The sequence below is a fragment of the Zea mays genome, chromosome 9 (genome assembly GCF_902167145.1).
Source record: "Zea mays cultivar B73 chromosome 9, Zm-B73-REFERENCE-NAM-5.0, whole genome shotgun sequence".
Lineage (NCBI taxonomy): Eukaryota > Viridiplantae > Streptophyta > Magnoliopsida > Poales > Poaceae > Zea > Zea mays.
The window spans coordinates 100,739,809-100,760,257 of NC_050104.1; the positions used below are offsets into that span (position 1 = coordinate 100,739,809).

Consider the following 20,449-nt stretch of genomic DNA (forward strand, 5'->3'; position numbering starts at 1 on the left):
TGATGTATTATTGTTGAGCGTTGTGTGACTATTAATACCATATAAAATATAATGTGATAACATTTTCTTGTCATGGATAATGACCCACTGAGGACCTGATACCCGAATGAGGATGGTATGGGATAAATCTTATACTCTGGGTACGAGGATAGAGATAGGCATATATTCATGTGGATGGGTATGGAGTGTCTAAACCAGGTGGAGAATTCTTCATTCACACCTCTAGCTACAATTGATCTCCGTCTATGTAGACTCCAACATTAATTTTTGAATCTATAACATAGTGTAATGGGACCATCATCAGGCTGATGGTGATGGGGATATCTGAATATGGGATCAAGCACTACCGGAAACAACTTTGCCGAGTGTCTGAAGAACTCGGCAAAGCTTGGAAAACGTGGACAATTCGAAATAGATACACTTGTAGATATGCAAAGATATGTGTATCTACACCGTATCTCTTTCGAACAGGAGACACCTAATTGGGTTACGTGATCTATGACCATGATGCGGAAATAGAGGTTATACCTAGGGTGACAGTGGAGTCAAGCTAGTGGGGCTGTGGCGGGTTGGTGCAGTGGCGACGCGTCGCGGTGCAGGCAGACCCGCAACGGCTAGGAAGACATCTACAAAAAAAAAAACAAGCCTGTTAACACAAATTTATGGCAGCATCTCCCTTGCACGGGGAGGTTTCCAAAGCCTGCAGATAAAATTAACAGCGCGATGGCTGACATGCAGATATACATCAACGACACGATGGCCACCAATCACGAATATATATTCAATCCATGAGAGATAGCACAACAAGACTACATAACTACATAATTACATGCAAACTACATTTATATCATATATACTACATGAAAACTACATTTACATGGAAACTACAAGGTCATTTATAGTATATATACTACATTTACATAACTACATGTAGACCAACTACATAACTAAATGTTTCGATAGCATATACACTACATGTTAACTGCATTTTCAATAGCATGTAGTTTTGTATAGACCAACCATATGCACACTAGTAGAAAAAGGCTCAAAGCCTGCGGAGCTATATATTTTTATAGGCGGAAATCGATTTTCACTGGCGGTCCTTAGTTACCCGCCTGTAAAAATGATGATTTCTACTGGCCCCTAGCAGCGAGGGTTCTAAGAAACACGAGTAAAAATAGGTTCACAACCGTCACCATAGAACTTCTTTGTACTAGTGGCATATGCTAGAAATGTATACATTAGCGGTGGCTAGAGTAGTGTGGGGTGGGCCGAGGAGGATGGCCGGAGATGGCCAGACAGCGGTGGAGACAACCGGGCGATGGTGGGGATGGCCCGACGGCGTTGGCCGAGGCGGGGAGGGCGGAGATGGCCGGGGCGGCGAAGGTGGGCGAGGCGGCGGTGGGGTGAGGCGTGGTTGGTCGGGGCGGCGGGGGTTGGTGGTGGGGAATGGCGATGGCGTGTGTTAAAAGTGAAGAGAAGAACACCGGTTATGGCTATGTAAACAGACTTTGCCGAGTGCCCGCGATCTGTCACTCGGCAAAGTATCCTTTGCCGAGTGCCCCGTGGCTAGCATTCGGCAAAGATTGTTTTATTTTTTATATAAATTCTTTGCCGAGTGTCCCCGGTCACACTCGGCAAAGATTCTTTGTCACACACTATGTGTAGAAACCTAGCGGGTCTAGATTGAAGTTCTATGATTTCATGTGAAGGACACTTAGGTTTCTACACATAACGCGATGAAACTTTCTCGAAACAGTCTCAATTTTTTATCATAGGCTCTACATATGATATCATGACATGTCGACAAGTTTCATGATTTTTTGACTTTGTTTGTGTTTTATACAATTTTAAAACAACTGGATGACAAGTTCACAACCATGTTTCGTAATCATGGTACTCGAAGATTCTGGTCTGTTCCTGAAATAGGCCGTAACTTGTGCTAAATAACATGGACATCATTTTTTTCATTCACCGTTTTCCATTTTTCGAGTGACTTAGAGTTCAAATCTGAATCATCTGAAGAAATTCAATTAAACAAACTAAATCAAAATAGCTATAGCTAACACTTTAATAATTGTGCTAAAATTAAACATGTAGGTCTACATAGTATAGGAAAACACCACAAAAAGTTTGGTTAGAAAAAGAAAAAAATGCAAATATTCTTTTGCCGAGTGTCAAAGAGAGACACTCGGCAAAGTACGTTGTGTCAAGTGCTAACAGTTGGCCACTCGGCAAAGAAGCAGCCTTTGTCGAGTGTCAATGCTTGGTTCTCGACAAAGTTAACGGTCGTCAGCTATAGACAGCTGCTGACGGTCCTTCGCCGAGAGTCGAGTTTCGTCGAGTGTCTCACGCTCGGTAAACATTGTCTTTGCCGAGAATGTTATTTCGCCGAGTGCGGCATTGTTAAAGACTGCTTTGTCGAGTGTCCGACAAAATATACTCGACAAAGCGTTGAACACTCGGCAAAATGCCGGATTCCCGTAGTAAAGGAAACCATAGGCGGAAGGGGAGATGCGCAAGAGCCGGTGCCGGACAGTAATATAAAGACTGCTTTGTCGAGTGTCCGACAAAATATACTCGACAAAGCGTTGAACATTCACCAAAATGCCGGATTCCCGTAGTAAAGGAAACCATAGGCGGAAGGGGAGATGCGCAAGAGCCGGTGCCCGACAGTATAATCTTAAAATCTCATGCGCGTGTATGTGAATCGGGTTCACGAGAGTCGAGACGGTTGTACTCTCAATCTCTTATCTCATTATTTATATCTGTAAATTAAATCCAATCCTGCACAGTTGTCTAACTTTTAGACAACAATACTGAGTCCCATTTTGTTGATGTTGAATGATCACGTGTGGTCGTGTGCTCGACATTTATTTGAACGCTAGCTTACATGGTTGACGCAGCATATAACAAATACAGCACCAGTTCATATATGCTGGACACACCCGGCCGTGTTCGTCGTCGCTGTCAAAACTATATGATAAAAGAGTGTCTGTCTATAACAATGGTCCCGTTATAGGTGTTTTATCATCATCGTAGTTCCACGCGTCGTCAGGCCCGGGCGCCGCAGGACTAGGACCGTCCGCCTCCATCTCTTCTGCCGGGGCGTCGTCGAAGAAGGTGACGCACGACGTCAGCGAAGAAGAAGAGGCCACACGCACCGGTAGGTTCACGTCCCTCTGCCGCAGGGTGCGAGTGGCGTGCGCGGACAGCATGGACGCCACGGCCACGGCGATGGCGATCAGGAGGACAACACTGAAGGTGGTTCGCTTGGGCGCCATTGTTTCTCCAAAACAGTTTTGAGGGTAGAAATTGTGTTGGTGCTTCAGTCATGGGTGGTCTAGCTTTATATGAGAAAGTGTAGTTAATTCCAGCTACATATCTGTAACGGAGCTATAGTCATTAATGGTGTTTATTTCTAGCGGCATGAGTTATAATTCAACCTTCTGTGTCTCATAAATTAAATCCATTAGTTGATGAAGTTACGTGCATGTAACTTATTTTTCTTCATTACATATGTTTATTATTATTACTTTTTGGGAAATTTGGATCCATACCATTAAAAGATCACCACTTTGAATCCATACCATTACTATCTCACTTACATGTGGGTCCACATGAGTCAATGACATGTGGGGTCCATGGTATATATCTAAAGTTTGGATCTTTTAATGGTATAGATCCAATTGTTCCTACTTTTTTTGTTCATAAGAGTAACGACGCCAACTAGCACTCAGTAGGGATCTACGGAGGAAACAACTCGTTGACTCAATCCGTCCAGCTAGTCCTGCAAGTTAGGCCGGGCCGGGCCATCGTGCTTTAGGCTTAAATACTTTGGGTCGTGCTAGCATAAATTTCTTTCGAGCCGGGCCAAAACGTGCTGACCTCCTAAAACGTAGGCTCAACACGGCTCTAAAGCACGACGGGCTTACATTGGGCTGTGCTGGCCCAGACCCGGCCCGCAATTAATCATCATATGACTAGGTCAGATACAGAAACAAGTCCAAACCTCTCAGGCAACATAAACAACAGTCCAATTAAAAACAGTTAAAATACATAAACAAGTCATTTATTTAAATAAACAGTTACAATAAATTAGACAACACAAACAAATTTTAGAGGGAAAATGTTTTTTATTCCTCGATCTGCCTCGTTAAAAACCTTACAACCCAGTGTGGGGCTCCCTCTGTAAGGAAAAGAGTACAGATCGGAAAAAATTTTAATGTCCAGTCCATATTACAATAACAGTCCACATGAACTAGATAAAAGTAACACTAATCATGGCTGAAATCAGCAAAAGCTTGTTCAACCTCAGGATCTTCAAGTTGATGTTGCTTTCTATCATATGCTCTTTTCCAATCCTTAAGGCAGGTAATGGCCTCCACTGTCTCAGGTGAAAGAGAGGACCTCCTTTCTTCAATAATTCTACCCACTGTGCTAAATGTTGCTTCAGAGGAAACCGTCGAAACAGGAACAAGAAGAATATCTCTAGCAAAATGAGATAATACTGGAAAACTATACTTGTGTTCCCTCCACCATCAAGTAATTTTACCTTATCACCCTTCAAGGTGCGATCAGTCGCTGCAAAGTTAGTAGATAGATAATGATTCAATTCAGCATTAGGATTCCACCTTTGATTTGTTGTAGAGTTAGCAGATTCTTTCCCCTTAGATCTCTTCCATAAGTGAGCTGTCAAAGAACTATCTGAATGTTCTATGTCATGTTCAGTCGTTGTTCCTGCAACATCACTTTCACCATATTTGTTATAATAAAAGCCAAAAACACGAAATAATTCATCTTTCACATGATTGAAAGCATATGAATAGTCCATATCTAGCAAGTCGCCAATTCCTTCTAAAGCAGTTTGTAACCCATCAAGTTTTTTTCTAGGATCCAAAATAGTTGCAAAGCAATCTAATCTTGCATTTGACAAAGTTGGAAAATCTATGTTACCATGCTCTGGTCAAGCGTGCTCTATTTGTCTATTTATTCTAAAAATATATCAAATATTTATATATAGTGATTGGGTTGAGATGAGTTTGGCGTTAGCACTTTGTCTGCTCATTGTATAAGGGCTATTTTGTTAAGTCGTGGCGGTGAAAGAAAAACTATAACTATAAGCTATAAAAAGTTGTTGTAGGTGTAAGTTATGAGAATGCTAAAACTTGTTTGATTCAAACAAGTGTAAATCTTTGTCTTTATCTCTATTAAAACAAATGTGGAATATTTCTTTGTTTCACTCATTTAAAAAATTAGAAAGCTAAAAACATGTACTTAAAAAGGGACTTCTTTTTTTATAGCTAAAAAGGGACTTCTAAAAGAGTAACTTCTGAAAACAGCTTCTGGTCGTCGAGCTTCTAGCATTTAGAAGGACAAATAGCCCTAAAGGGCCAACTAAACAGGACCTAAATGGATTTGGCCCAAAACTAACTTGCAAAATTGGCCGTATCAGGCCCTACGCGTCTACCGCAAGTAGGGCCAAGGACGACAAAGAAGAAACGAATCCGAAACCTCTCCAAGAATCCATCGCAGCCGCCATCATGTCCGCCGCCGGTGGCCGAACCCTTGGCCGGAGCAGCTTCTCCCGCGCCACATCTAAACTGGTGGCGTCCTCATCCGGCTCTGCTGGCGTTAAGATTGGCCCGAACGGTGCTTCTTTCGTCTCCTCGGGCATTCCCGACCTCGACAGTAAGCAGCTTCTTGCTCAAACCCTCTTTTTTTTTACTAAAAAAAGCTCATCATTGCGTTGATGGTATTAGTATTACTGTATTTTGTTTTCGTGTCTCGAATGATGTTGAGCGAGGAAAATATCAGTATTGCGGTATGGACGATGTTTGGGCATGTATGTTTAATCTGGCCGTTTTGACACAAACGATACAGTTGGAAATTGGAGCGTTACAGTGGCTTGTATTTGCTGACGATTTTATTTGCTTAATAATCTATTATGCGCTATCATTTTCCTTGCATCTAGGTTTGGCTATGTTCATCTTGTGATACAGATGCTAAGATAATTATTCCATTATCTAAAAAGGTCTGGGATGTGTGGAAGTGGTGCACAAGCATGAAGCAATTAGCCTGGTTGGAGTATGCTTAGAATTAGATATGCGTGCAAATTAGTTCATGTGACGAAGAGCACATAAAAACCAAACCTTGTGTTTTTATTGAAAAAATGCTGTGAATTAGTAGTCAGTGAATCATTGTTGTTTGGTGCTCTCTGGCAGGGATTTTGGGTGGTGGATTCCTTCTTGGCTCAGTTGACAATGCTGAGAGTCCCCCATTTTGTTGATGTTGAATGATCACGTGTGGTCGTGTGCTCGACATTTATTTGAACGCTAGCTTACATGGTTGACGCAGCATATAACAAATACAGCACCAGTTCATATATGCTGGACACACCCGGCCGTGTTCGTCGCTGTCAAAACTATATGATAAAAGAGTGACTGTCTATAATAATAATGGTCCCGTTATAGGTGTTTTATCATCATCGTAGTTCCACGCATCGTCAGGCCCGGGCGCCGCAGGACTAGGACCGTCCGCCTCCATCTCTTCTGCCGGGGCGTCGTCGAAGAAGGTGACGCACGTCGTCGGCGAAGAAGAAGAGGCCACACGCACCGGTAGGTTCACGTCCTCCTGCCGCAGGGTGCGAGTGGCATGCGCGGACAGCATGGACGCCACGGCCACGGCGATGGCGATCAGGAGGACAACACTGAAGGTGGTTCGCTTGGGCGCCATTGTTTCTCCAAAACAGTTTTGAGCATAGGAATTGTGTTGGGGCTTCAGTCATGGGCGGTCTAGCTTTATATGAGAAAGTGTAGTTAATTCCAGCTCCGTATCTGTAACGGACGGAGCTATAGTTATTAATGGTGTTTATTTCTAGCGGCATGCATGAGTTATTATTCAACCTTCTATGTCTCATAAATTAAATCCATGAGTTGATGAAGCTACGTGCATTGGTACGGTGTAACTTATTTTTCTTCATTACATGTGTATGTTTATTATTATTACTTTTTTTTTGTTTACAAGAGTCACGGCGTCAACTAGTGGACTGGTTTGATGACAAAAGAATTAGAGAGAGATCCATGGAGAATGAAACTCTTGACTCAATCCGTTCAGCTCCCCCTAGCTCTTGGCTCGAACGCAAAACTAGGTGATCCATATATGTTTTCCATTAGCTCGATGATAGGTGGTGCAATCTGATCTTGCATTTGACAAAAGTTGGAAAATCTATAACCTGGATGGTTTTGGGAACTAGCTAGACCAGCTTCCTAAGAAGTTATTTTATTCGTCTGGATTTCGAATGAGATGATGATGATGCTTATATATTCTCTGACCGTCTCGGCTATACAAACATGATGACATTATAGTGTCTAGTACATACTTTGACCAACAACTTTATCGTCCTGGCGCGCGGCTAATACTGCTTCGTTGTCATCCTAAACGTCAGCGACTGTTTTCTTGTGGTTGTTCATATATGAGACTGTATAGCGAACCACGTAATATTCATCGAGGCCTACAATTTCAAACAACTTGTATGTTGACTATTGAGAAAAATGCCACCAATGCCTGCCCCTAACATATAGGTCTACTATTTTTCTTACTGAATTTGTTATATTCATCAGTTTTGTTGATATGATTAATATGATTGGCATCTTGTATATTGATGTTCTTACGAGTAATAGATCACACATACGTTTTTATGGTATCACGAACCTTCCATTATTATATATCTAAATTTACCTAAGATCAGAGTAGTGATTCTATGTTACCATGCTCGGCTCAGTGCTCTATTTCTCTACTCATTCTAAAAATATATCAAATATTTATATATAGTGATTGGATTTAGGTGAGTTTGGTGTTAGCACTTTGTAACCTGTGCAGTCACATATGCTCATCGTATAAGGGCTATTTTGTTAAGTTGTGGCTGTGAAAAAAAGGGGTTATAGGCTATACGCTATAAACAGTTGTTGTAGGTGTAAGTTATGAGAATGCTAAAACTTGTTTGATTCAAACAAGTGTTAATCTTTGTCTTTGAATCTTTTAAAACAAATGTGGAATAGTTCTTTGTTTCACTCATTCCAAAAATTAGAAAACTAAAAATATGTTTCAAAAAAATACTTAAAGGGACTACTAAAAGAGTAACTTCTAAAAACAGCTTCTGGTCGTCGAGCTTCTAGCATTTAGAAGGACAAATAGCCCTAAAGGCCCAACTAAACAGGACCTAAATGGATTTGGCCCAAAACTAACTTGCAAAACTGGCCGTATCAGGCCCTACGCGTCTACCGCAAGTAGGGCCAAGGACGACAAAGAAGAAACGAAACCGAAACCTCTCCAGGAATCCATCGCAGCCGCCGTCATGGCCGCCGCCGGTGGCCGAACCCTTGGCCGGAGCAGCTTCTCCCGCGCCACATCTAACCTGGTGGCGTCCTCATCCGGCGCTTCTGGCGTTAAGATTGGCCCGAACGGTGCTTCTTTCGTCTCCTCGGGCATTCCCGACCTCGACAGTAAGCAGCTTCTTGCTCAAACCCTCTTTTTTTTTTACTAAAAAAACTCATCATTGCGTTGATGGTATTACTGTATTTTGTTTTCGTGTCTCGAATGATGTTGAGCGAGGAAAATACCAGTATTGCGGTATCGACGATGTTTGGGCATGTATGTTTAATCTGGCCGTTTTGACACAAACGATACAGTTGGAAATTGGAGCGTTAGTGGCTTGTATTTGCTGAAGATTTTATTTGATTTTATTTGCTTAATAATCTATTATGCGCTATCATTTTCCTTGCCTCTAGGTTTGGCTATGTTCATCTTGTGATACAGATGCTAAGATAATTATTCCATTATCTAAAAAGGTCTGGGATGTGTGGAAGTGGTGCACAAGCATGAAGCAATTAGCCTGGTTGGAGTATGCTTAGAATTGGATATGCGTGGAAATTAGTTCATGTGATGAAGAGCACATAAAAACCAAACCTTGTAAATGGAAAAAGGAAATTATGTTTTTATTGAAAACAATGATGTGAATTGGTAGTCAGTGAATCATTGTTATTTGGTGCTCTCTGGCAGGGATTTTGGGTGGTGGATTCCTTCTTGGCTCAGTTGTAATGATCATGGAGGACACTGATGCGCCACACCACCTCTTGCTTCTTCGGTGCTTCATGTCTCAGGGTGTTGTGCACAAACAACCCCTGCTCTTTTCAGGAGCTATGAAAGAGCCTGTGTTGTTCCTTGGTACACTACCTGCTCCAGTTTCATCTTCAAAGGAGGATGGACGACACAGAGCAATGGGTCCTGCAGCAAGTAGTGATGGACGAGCAAATGTAGGTCCCTGGAATAATTTTATTACTGCAGTTATAGTCCCCAAGAAGCGATCTCCTTTCCATATCCCCCTTAAATTTTCATTATACAGGATGAGGGTTTGAGGATAGCTTGGCAGTACAAGAAATACTTTGGGGATGACAAGACTTCGCGAGCTGAACATAAAGGTGGGTCCTTCACTCCTTCTCTTAATCTCATTTGTTATGTTGGTTATTCTGTGTGGAACTATGCTTTCCGTGCCAGTTTTCTTGACTATGATGTGATACGGGATTTAAAAAGAAGAAATATATTCAGCATTAGCAATCTGATCATTTGAAGGGCGGGCTTGGTGCAGCGGTAGAGTCTACCGTCTGTAACCGGAAGGTCCCGGGTTCGAGCCCCAGCCTCTGCATATTATGCGGGTAAGGCTTGGCGCTTAAAGATACCCTTCCCCAGACCCCGCACAGTGCGGGAAGCCTACGACACTGGGTACGCCCTTTTTTTAGCAATCTGATCATTTCTTGCCCGTTGCCTTTGTTATCAACCCACTCCAAACAATCATTCGTTGCAACCTGATGTTGACAAGACAAACAGCTATTCTTTGCATACATGTTAGCTTTCCTTGTATAACCATGATTTCTTGTACCACTTTATTTAAGTTAAGCTTGCTTCTACTCCCACATGATGCCCCTAATAGGTCTTCACTCCATGACTCATTTAGCATTATTGCAGACAATAAACAGGAATTCAGCAATGATTTTGATTTGAGGAAGCCCTTGGAAAGGCATTTACTTAATGGACAGAATATTGAATGTGTAAGCACTCAAGATGCTGACACACTCAGCAGCCTCCAGGATTGTTGTTCTGCTTTCGTATCCAAGCTTCCAAGGTGAGGTCAGGCCTTGATCCAATGTTCAAAAATTGCTTTTGCTGAGGAATATCACAGCATAGTTACATAACCCTTTCATCAGTAGTGCATCTATTGTCCAACAATGATAAAATTGGTTATGCTACCAATGCACTGTGCCTAGTATCAATTCTGAACACCTCTTTTGTATTCCACATTCAGAAAAGATGGTGGGAGTTCAACTGCTGGGAGAATTGCTATACAATCACTCTGTGCACCGCAGTGCAGATACTTTGAAAAGGTTGGCATTTAATTCTACAATATTCATTGGCTGGTGACTGTAGTGTGCTGAGGAAATTTTATAACCAAATTATGTTTCTTATTCTATCCAGTTTGGATGTAATTACAACTGGAAGTTCACTTAATTTATGCATTTCAGGACTGGGACATGGTCTCATTTATCAGATCACTGAAGGCCATGGTGCGCTCATCTAACTCTGTTGCTGTTGTAACATTTCCGAGTACAGTTCTGTCAAATTCGTTCTGTAAGAGATGGCAGCACCTGGCGGATACACTGCTGTCCATCAAAGCAATTCCAGGCAAGCTTAGCCTTTTGAGATTTATTTTTCAGTGACCATTTCAATCGACTACATTATCTGGTCTTTTAATTTCCTGTTTACTTGGTTACAGATGAGGACAAAGACTTGGCAAAACTCCTCACAGGATATCAAGATATGGTTGGTTTTTTGCATGTCCACAAGGTGGCACAACCTAACAGTCAGGTCCTGAAGTATTCACAATCAGAACTTCTGTTAAAAAAAAGGCCAAGTGTTCATTTGTTTTGACGCCTTTTATGTTGACAATCAGGTCCCTGTGATCTTAGAGGCATCCACGCTCTCTCTAAAGCTGCGAAAGAGGAGGTCCCTGGTCTTAGAACGGTTGAATCAGGCTCCAGTCGATGGGTCAAGTGGGCCTTCGTCTGCTGCATCAAGCAGTTGCTCATCGCAAGGTTCACAGCTTGATTTCTAATTGGTATGGCTGGATTTCCTTGAGAGGAGCTCAGAAGTGCTGTGTACTAGTTACTCGTGGCAGAATGCAGCTTTTGGAGGTTTAGGTTTTAGATAGGAGTCAGTTTGATGGTTCACTGTTAACCATCCTCCCTCATGTAACCCCACTTTCAACAGTATTAGAACCGTCGAAACTTGTATATTTTTCGGGTAGTTGTCCAAGTTTGTTGAACTGCCTTGAACAGGTTACAAAAGTGTGGGGTTTTCTTGTTTTGTCTGTTCCAAATGATCATGTTTTTTGCGTAGAACGGAAATGGTTGAGTTGCTGATGCAACTGAAGAATTGTTGGTCTTCACGAAGATGGAGCTCTGTCAGACAATGCAGCAATCTTGCTATGTTAATGTCAAAGATGCAGAAGGCAATTGTAACAACGGGAAGTAGATTTTTGTAATACTGGCATCGGCATTCTTGAGCTTCATGGAAATGGCAGCGCCAAGCACACAATTGCATTTGTGGCATTATAATGCCGAGCGCTCTGAAGAAATGGCAACGTCCTCCGCTGATCACTATTTGCATGTTTTGGTTCCCTTTCGTGTCCCTGTTTCCTGTTACATGCCCTGTTCTTCTCCCCCTCCGATGGCGGGAGCAGAAGAACGCCGTCATCCAAGTACGGCTGTATGACATCGAGTATGGTTGCTTTTGAACCAGAATCTGCTCACTCCAGTAGGCGAGGAACCCAAGCCGCCACAACTTGTCGTCCATGCCCATCCTCACCTCATCTGGCATCGTCGTCGCCTCTACCGTTGTTGTCTCCCCCGACCGTGCGGCCCTCTCCGCTCTGCTCTCGTGCTGGGACCCGGATACCCACGCGTTCCGTCTCCCAGCGGCCTCGCCACCTTCACACTCGAGGATGCACTCGTCCTCACTGGTCTGCCACCCGCCGGCACGCCATCGGACCGGACCCTCACGCCAGCCAGAGGAGGATGACCTCTGCGTTTGCCTCGGGAGAAAATCAAGGAGCTCCACCTAGAAATGAAAACGGTTCAAAACAAATACTTATTCAGTTTGTTTTTTTCTTTGATTGCCAATAAACCAGATATAGAATCTACAATGCAAATACATATTCTTATTTTTAATATTAAGTTTATAAATAATAAAGATTTATAAAAGATAAATTTTAAATTTATCATATATCTTATCAAATGATAAAGATTTGGTATAAGGGGGTGTTTGAGTGCACTAGAGCTAATAGTTAGTTAGCTAAAAATATACTAGTAAAATTAGCTAGCTAACAAAAAGTTAGCTAACTAGTAGCTAATTTACTAAAAATAACTAATAGTTGAACTATTAGCTAGGTTGTTTAGATGTCTCTAGCTAATTTTAGTCACTAACTATTATCTCTAGTTCATTCAAACACCCCCTAAATTTAGATGTTTTTATTTTTTGTTGTTGTAGGGACTAAATAATACACAAATCAGTGTATAAAAATATTTTTATTTATAATAATGTACTTATAACATAAGAAAAAGATCAGCATCAAATTTTATACATATATATTTTAAAATATTAGTTTTATTCTAACAATTTGGTTATCCACTTTTATCCCTACTCCACCCCTCGTCTTGTGGCCACGTGTCAACAGAGGTCTGGCCCGAGTGGTTCGACTAAGGCTAGATACCGAGTTAGCTCGACTCGTTAAGATAATGAGTCACAGAGTTAGCTCGCGAGCCAGAGCAGAAAAAATAGTGTGTGTATAATAATCAATTTCTAGTTAATTTTAAACTAATTTAACAATAGAAAATAGTAATTATACTCATAGTTTCACAGACTATATCAATGTAATACTAAATTAACATAACTCATCATTTATCAATTCACTATTCACACACATGCTCAGCAGTTTAACCCACACTTATATTCTCATAGACCAATTTAACACATAGACACAACTCATCAATCATTAGTTTAACTTATAGGCTATATACACACATACATATAATATGTTCATCACTTTTTACACAAATCATATGTATATAGTTTTGTTTTGCTGAAATATGATAGCTTGTTTAGCTTGTGAGTTAGCTCATTAACAAACCGAGTTGTCTCGTTAATGCACTGAGCTAAAATACTAGCTCAGCTCGTGGAAAAATTCAAACGAGCCGAACTAACCCCGAATCGAATGAACGGATGGCGGTGGCACACGCCGCTCCAAGGCGGCAAGCTCGTGGATGAGAGGGGCAGGAAAGGATTGGGATCAATCAGACCCAATGCCGTATGTTGAAATTGTGCGGAATTATAATGTTATTTTGGCAATTGAGGTGTTGGTGTTGCTATCTGTGGACTGTCATGATCGGTTTTGCACATAGATACAGCCAAATTTATAGGAAAAGCACCAAGATTTATGAGACCATAATCACATTAGATACAATATGAAATATAATTTCACAATTTGTTCATTTCATGTTACAAAGATTGTTATAGTTTATTTAAATCTAGTCAAATTTAAGTTTGACATAGGATTAATTTATCCAGGGATTACCAGAGTACTTATATTAGGTAGCGCTTTCTTATATTTTTTAAGATACACAACCAAAGATTACAGGAGACTTCAGATATAGCCAAGCTGCACTTATTGTTTGGGTTTCAACAGTCAACTATTCTGAGAGTTGAGTAAAAACAAAATGCAGAGAGAAGCTTTAGGATTTTAACTAGTACACGACTGGAATCATCATACACAGACACACATGAGATCTCAGGAGATAAGACATGCCTGGGAAGGCATAAACACAGTCCACCAAGCAAGAAATAGCTTCGCATACTTGTATGTTTAAGACGATAATTCTAGAGTTTATTTACAGAACTTGTGGTGCATAAGGCAGATATGTACAGATGCTTAGATAAGGGATAAACCATTTCAGGCCTAAATATGCACACAACTAGGAACCACAATTCCAAATTGTTATTTTAAGCAAAACTCCGGGCCACTTATGATTTCTTATCCAGAAGTCCCAACACTATCTCCGAAGAACATGTTTGCAACTGGTGGAGGAAGCCACGCCGCATTAGCACTTTGTTGGACTACCTGCTGCTGGTGCTGCTGCTGGTAATCTCCACTCTGATCAGAGATGCTGGCAACCTTCCGGCTCCTCGGCCTCGAAATGCTCTTGCCAACAAAAACACCCAGCTTGATCGCCGTGAGGAAACCAATAGCAACGAACAGGGGCCTCACTGCCCAATGGAAGTCCTCGAGATGCTCGTACTTCTTCACAATCCCCTCGCATTTGTCAAAGCTCACCACCTCCACCTCGGAGGGGTCTGCCAGGCAACTGCACACTTCGCCAAGGTTAAACTTGCCAGGAAATTTCACGACGAGCAACCCGTTCGGATGTATCTGTGAAATTCGGCCAGTAGAAGCTAATCCACCCCGCTTTCGCTGCCATTCGAACCTTGGGCTTGAAATGCTGGCCTTCAGGCGCACAAACTGTCCGACACAGTAGGCTTCAGCCATCTGGAGGTCTGAATAATTGCCCTTCCAAGGGGTATCCACTCCTATCAGACCAACTGCCACTGCACCGTCACGGTCGATGCTGTGAAGAATGCCAACCTGAGAGCGCTTCTTGTCCTCCTCCCTCAGCCGCACCCAGTCTCCAGCAGCAAAACCATATGTTACCCTCTCCACCGTTGAAAAGCGAACCTTTAAAGGGTTGTGTAGCGCGTGGACTCGTACAAGAACGTAAGCGTCACGCTCGCCATCGTCCTCAATGCCAACTATGGTTCCATCAGGGATTTCCATAGTTTCAGGACCGCAAGAGTTTTTAAGCTTTCTTGAACGGACCTTGTCGCCCACTTGAAGCTTGTCCTTAAAGTGTAACCAATTGATGCGATTTGGCATGGTTATCCTGTCTACCATAGCATTTTCAGAATTGCCCCAACCAATGTTGTCATGATCTGCACCTTTAGCACTAAAAATGGAGAAAAAAAAGAAAGCTAAGTTAGGTCAACGGGTGCTCTAACATTTTCCTAAAAAGAAATAGAAGGGGTAAATATGATATCGGGAAAATATTACAACAGAACAACCAAAGCATGTCAACAAATTTCTATGGTTTGACAGGACATAAGACGATATTACAGAGTCTTGGATGTAATAAAAGCAAATGTTAGAATAAACCATGGCGAAATTACTCATCTAATGGAAATTCAGATAAAACCTGCAGATAATAGGAAACCATGACACTTATCATGTTACCTCTCAAATGCATGCAAAATGTCTTTCATCAAGGGACGGTTTCTAAAGTCATATTCAAAACATCCAGAAAGCACATTTTCAATGTCTGGAGGTAGACTGCACGGGAATATTGGCTTTTCTTTCTTCAAGACAACCAACTGATATATCTCATCTGCTGACTTTCCACGCCATGGCTGAATGCCAGTCAACATCTCAAGGACGCTGCACGCAAAACCCCACGAATCAGTTTCATAACTAATCGGACCTCTGATGTTTGGTTGCCATTGTTCAGGAGCCATGTAATTTGGAGTTCCAAGCCTCTGGATAAGGTCCGGATTAGGTAATGAAAGGCCAAACAGCAGGGATGGAATCCCAAAATCCCCCAGCACAGCACAATCATTTTCGTCTATGAGAAAATTGCAAGGTTTCATATTTAGGATCAATATCCCCCTGGTGTGTAGGCCTAGTACACCGCGTGCCAAATCAGCCCCATATCTGCAATTTTAAATTTGTCATGAAAAAATATTCGAGAGAATAAGCATATAAGACACCTTTGAATAATACCATAATAAGCACTACCAAAGGGAAACAATGAACTGAAGTCATACTAAATTGATTTAAGGATAGGTGACAGTTAAGACAGCACATGGGTTTCAGGTACCATAACATTGTACTGTACATTTTTCCTCGAACTATTGTACTATACAATTAAAGAACAAATGTCCTGTTATCCCTTTTTTTAGCTTGAATAAATCAACATAACACTGAAGAAGGTAATTTTTATAATAATTTTCTAGTCTGCGTATGATTGTTCGAGAAAAAAAACTAGTACTATTGTACCCATTGCCTCAGAGAAACTACTTGATCAATTTCAGAAATTTTCCATCCTGCATGTTGATCTTAATGGTTGCCATGGTGCACCAGATGTATATATAGAAATCTTTAGGCATTGTAACCGTACCTTAGAACTTCTGACAAAGGGAGCTTTCCACCTTTAAGCCGAGCCATCTTGTTCCCGATGGATCCTTCATAGAACTTCATAGCTATACAAATCTGAAAATTCATGAAGCCAAAAATAAGCTACGGATTAACATTAATCACCAAGATGGTATGACAGGGAGACCTAGCATGAGGAGGCAATAAACCAGCCCAAAAACCAACATACCCTCCCATTCTGTGTAGAGATGCCATGCAAGAAACAAACGTTGCCCAGACCCTGACATTTGCTGAAGATCTCATGGAACCTCGCTGAGAAGATCTGCAGCTGGTCCTCTTTAATTGGATGCAGCATCTTCACCGCAACCTCATGGTACTGATCGAAATCCTCTGTCCTTTGGTGGTGAGTTGCTATCCATACATCCCCAAATGGACCTCTCCCTATCCGGTGCTTCAGCTTTAACACACTCGGGTTAATCCATGGGCTTGTCTGGCTCGGACCAGAGAAAACCGTCCGGTAGAGATCAGGATCCTTCTCAAGCAGCATGTACTCGAATGCATCGGTGGGATTTGAGTCGGAGCTTGCCATTCCTGCAGAGCCAATTTCACCATGACAAATCCCAACACATTATTCCGTAGAGCAGTGTCAAAATTTCACAACGTTCTAAGCATATTTTTGGTGTTGTATCTAATCGCTGAGATTCTTCTCTTCACAATTTGAATGCATCTACCAAACAGAGAAGACCCCAATTTTCCATGCTTATTTCAGTTGAAGTAACATTGGAAGCAAGCACAGACAGAGAGAGAGCTGAGGCTCCCAACTTCCCAGTTATTTAGTACTGGAAAGAACTATACTGGAATGTAAACTACGAATAATAACAGAATTGACAGTGTAAAGTGTGAACTTGTGAAAGCGAAAATCGATGGGTAAGAAAAGGTAGAACATGGAGGAGGAACAAAATAAAAAAATTCCCCAATCCACTAGAAACAGGAACCACGTAATCTAATCGGTGAGAATCACTGTAATGACAGGTATAGAATTGGAACCTAGATGGGGAACAAAAAAAAAGGCAGGAATTTGGATCAGCGACATATCAAGAATCAAGAAAACAAGCAGATTCTCACCCGTCTCTTCTTCTTTTTCCGGACCCTGCTTTCCCCTTCCTGAGTGATGTCGCGAATTGGTTTTGATACACTAACAAAGCCACAAGGCAACGAAACTAACCTATAAAACAACTGCTAGAAGTCGGCAGTACTGCGGTAGACTGGCATGGTTAGTTGGACTTGGAGATGTGTGCGGAGGTGGAGGGGAAGCGTCCGCACCGCAAGCGCACGGGAGTCGAGCCTTGAGCGGTAGAGCGGTTATATACGCGGGCGGATTTTCTTCTTTGCTGCTGGTCTCCTTTTCCTTTTTCTTTCTGCGCAACGGCTTTAATTTAATGATTTATTTATGTATATAATATATGTATCATTTTCAAAATTTTGCTCTGAAATACTTTCTTCTTTTATAGTTTTAAGATGTTTTGGTATTTTTATGTTTATAGTTTTTTTTCTATAAATCTAGAAATACCTTATAATTTAGAATTAACGAAGTAGTTATAATTTTACATTAGAAATCACAAACATTTAAATCATTCTAATTATTTTACATTCTTCTTATACATCTGTATTTGTATTAGTACAATGTCCGTGCGGTACATGCAAAGGTCGAGTGACGGCCATTGTGATGGAGTTTCTTCATAAAAATAAATTTAAAATTAAAGTGAACCGTTCCTAAAAAATTTAAAATTAAAGTGGATATATACACACATACTACATATTAAAGTGTAGATATTGTATTTTATCTTAGCCAAAAGACTGAGAAATACTTCCTCCGTTTCGTTTTAGTTGTCGCTGGATAATGCAAAATTGAACTATCCAGCGACAACTAAAATGAAACGGAGGGAGTATATGAGTTGAAAACTAGACCAACTTTTTTTATACCTAGCGAGATGGTACTATCTGACAATGTTGCGCTGCGTGCGACTTTGTTTCATGCTGTATACGGGTGTTCTCTCACATCCCATCTAGAAGCTAACGATCCACGTCATGAATACAGGCGATTAAGGGCTCCTTTGGGAGGGCTTTAGCTTCTATAAAAATAACATTGGCTCTGGCTTCTTCATGCGAGTAGTTTTTCTAGACGAGCCAAAGCTATTTTAAAATACTCAGTCAGAGAGGAAATGATCGTTAGGGATGAAAATAGGTACCCAAACTGTTATGACAAATCTAATATTTTAAAATAGATATGTATGAAATTTGATTCTAGCATTTTTTTATGTTATGAAGCACATTATCATAGATAAGAATAATTTTTGGCATAAATTGATTTATACATTATTTGCCCTCTATAACAAAAAGGTGAAAAAATAGTCATATCCCTATCCGAATGGTACCCGAATTTTATATGATAAATTTGAGGTTTAATTTTTATGAAACTTTACAAGCTCACTGTTAAAAACAAGGTTGTTGTGTGTATATGATGCATATATATATATGAATTATTCATGACCTACGTGGCGTGACTAGGGCAATACGACTGGAGCCATATGTATTGTCCAGAATTAATGTAATGACCTATGTGCCAACACGTGATGATTCAAGCGTATATGTAATTTGTTTACTAGCATATGTTAAATAGGTCTTGAAGGACTCATCACCTAAAGGATGGCATACCTATATCATGGAGATGGAGAACTGGTGGGCAGATTATTGAAGATGGGGATCACCATGTGACAGCGAGCCATATTGAATCACAATTGTTGTGTGAATACCATTCTTAATGTTCTACTTGTTTGTGTTGTATATATTGTCCTTGCATGATATAAGTAGGATGATCCCTCAAAATGTTTAAGCTCAAATACCTTTCTAAACCTTGCACTATCAGAAGTCTTGTACAATTGGTGGTGGGTCTATGAAATTAGGGTGTCATCAGTTTTCCTTGACTAGATAAGTCTGTATTGGATACAAACTGTGGAAAGGGTTGGTTAACTTAAATAAAATCAACTTAACGGTTAAGGACTTTGTAGCCAAAGGTTGGGAGCCGAGACATAGAGATGTCACCCAACAATAGAAGTCATATATGATATGATTAGCAAGGAGTTGCTTACCGATCTACGTTGTCTTCTGACGATGATGCTAAAGCTCACTAGTAGACTTGTTAGTTGTGGGTTCTTAATCATTAAGTATCAATCGAGAGATATTGATTTTAGTGGGAGTAGATTCTATTGAATGTTTAATATGATTTACGCTGTTATGGATATTTTTGTTTTAGTATTTTGCATTATTTTGTTGTAGATAAATAGCACCTAGCACACCATCATTTTCTTTGCAACCAATTCTTGGAAAGGATAAGTTAAATGGGACAAACTATATGGATGGATCCGGAACCTAAGAATTGTTCTTAGGACAGAGAGAAAGCAAGAAGTTCTAGACACCCCACTACAAGAAGTGCCTGCTAAAGAGGAACCTGCTGCTGTTGAAGCGACTTACAAGAAAGCAATGGATGCTAATCTTGAAGTGAGTTGCCTTATGCTTGATTGCATGGAGCCCGAGCTGCGAATGCAATTTGAGACAAACTATGAGGTGCATGATATGATCGTGACGCTCAAGAATATGTTCCAGACTCAAGCTAGGACTGAAAGGTTCAGTGTGTCCAAAGCCTTTCTGGAATGCAAGCTAGCAGAAGGCACAATTGTTGGGCCACATGTAATCAAGATGGTTGGTTATAGTCAGAGGTTGGAGAAGCTAGGCTACCTAATAAGCAAAGAGTTGGCAGCTGGCTTCATTTTGACATCTCTTCTACTCAGTTATGGAAACTTCATTAGAAACTACCATATGCATGGGGCGGAGAAGGGCCTTAATGAACTATGTGGCATGCCAGGGGCGAAGCCCAGTACATGGGCGTGGATGCAGGTGCACTGTAACGCCCTGAATTTGGGGGTAGAATTTTTTCTTCTTTTCTCTCACCAAATTCGGGCGTTACTCTCTTTTCTCTTTCCCCGTTTGCTCCTTCTTCCCAATTTCAAACCAGTATAGCGGCAGGTGTCCGTGTCATGTATAAACCAAAACCTAAGTGTCATGGGTGTTGCATCATGCCGAAGC

At 41.1% G+C, this 20,449-nt stretch overlaps 2 protein-coding genes across 5 annotated transcripts; one reads left to right on the forward strand and one right to left on the reverse strand.

The window, feature by feature from the left end:
* Positions 1 to 5,418: 5,418 nt before the first annotated feature.
* LOC100192820 (uncharacterized) lies at positions 5,419 to 11,654 on the forward strand. Of its 3 annotated transcripts, none has more exons than XM_020543466.3 (9): positions 5,483 to 5,691; positions 6,225 to 8,504; positions 9,061 to 9,314; positions 9,404 to 9,479; positions 10,024 to 10,180; positions 10,361 to 10,439; positions 10,578 to 10,737; positions 10,829 to 10,920; positions 11,006 to 11,654. In XM_020543466.3, exons 2-9 carry the CDS (start codon positions 8,357 to 8,359, stop codon positions 11,165 to 11,167), a joined length of 1,128 nt encoding a protein of 375 aa, XP_020399055.1. In that variant the 5' UTR covers positions 5,483 to 5,691; positions 6,225 to 8,356; the 3' UTR covers positions 11,168 to 11,654. The 3 variants fall into 3 exon arrangements, with proteins under 3 accessions (NP_001131483.1, XP_020399055.1, XP_008658070.1); XM_008659848.4 differs by having other exon boundaries at positions 5,492 to 5,691; positions 8,269 to 8,504; NM_001138011.1 differs by lacking the exon at positions 6,225 to 8,504 and having other exon boundaries at positions 5,419 to 5,691; positions 11,006 to 11,485.
* A 2,251-nt stretch (positions 11,655 to 13,905) lies between these two features.
* On the reverse strand, positions 13,906 to 17,669 carry LOC100285626 (protein kinase domain containing protein). Of its 2 annotated transcripts, none has more exons than XM_020543729.3 (5): positions 17,432 to 17,669; positions 16,536 to 16,897; positions 16,332 to 16,423; positions 15,392 to 15,592; positions 13,906 to 15,107 (listed from the first exon to the last, which is right to left on the reverse strand). In XM_020543729.3, the coding sequence occupies exons 2-5, from the start codon at positions 16,893 to 16,895 to the stop codon at positions 14,141 to 14,143; spliced, it is 1,620 nt and encodes a 539-aa protein (XP_020399318.1). In that variant the 5' UTR covers positions 16,896 to 16,897; positions 17,432 to 17,669; the 3' UTR covers positions 13,906 to 14,140.
* Between the last annotated feature and the right edge of the window lie 2,780 nt (positions 17,670 to 20,449).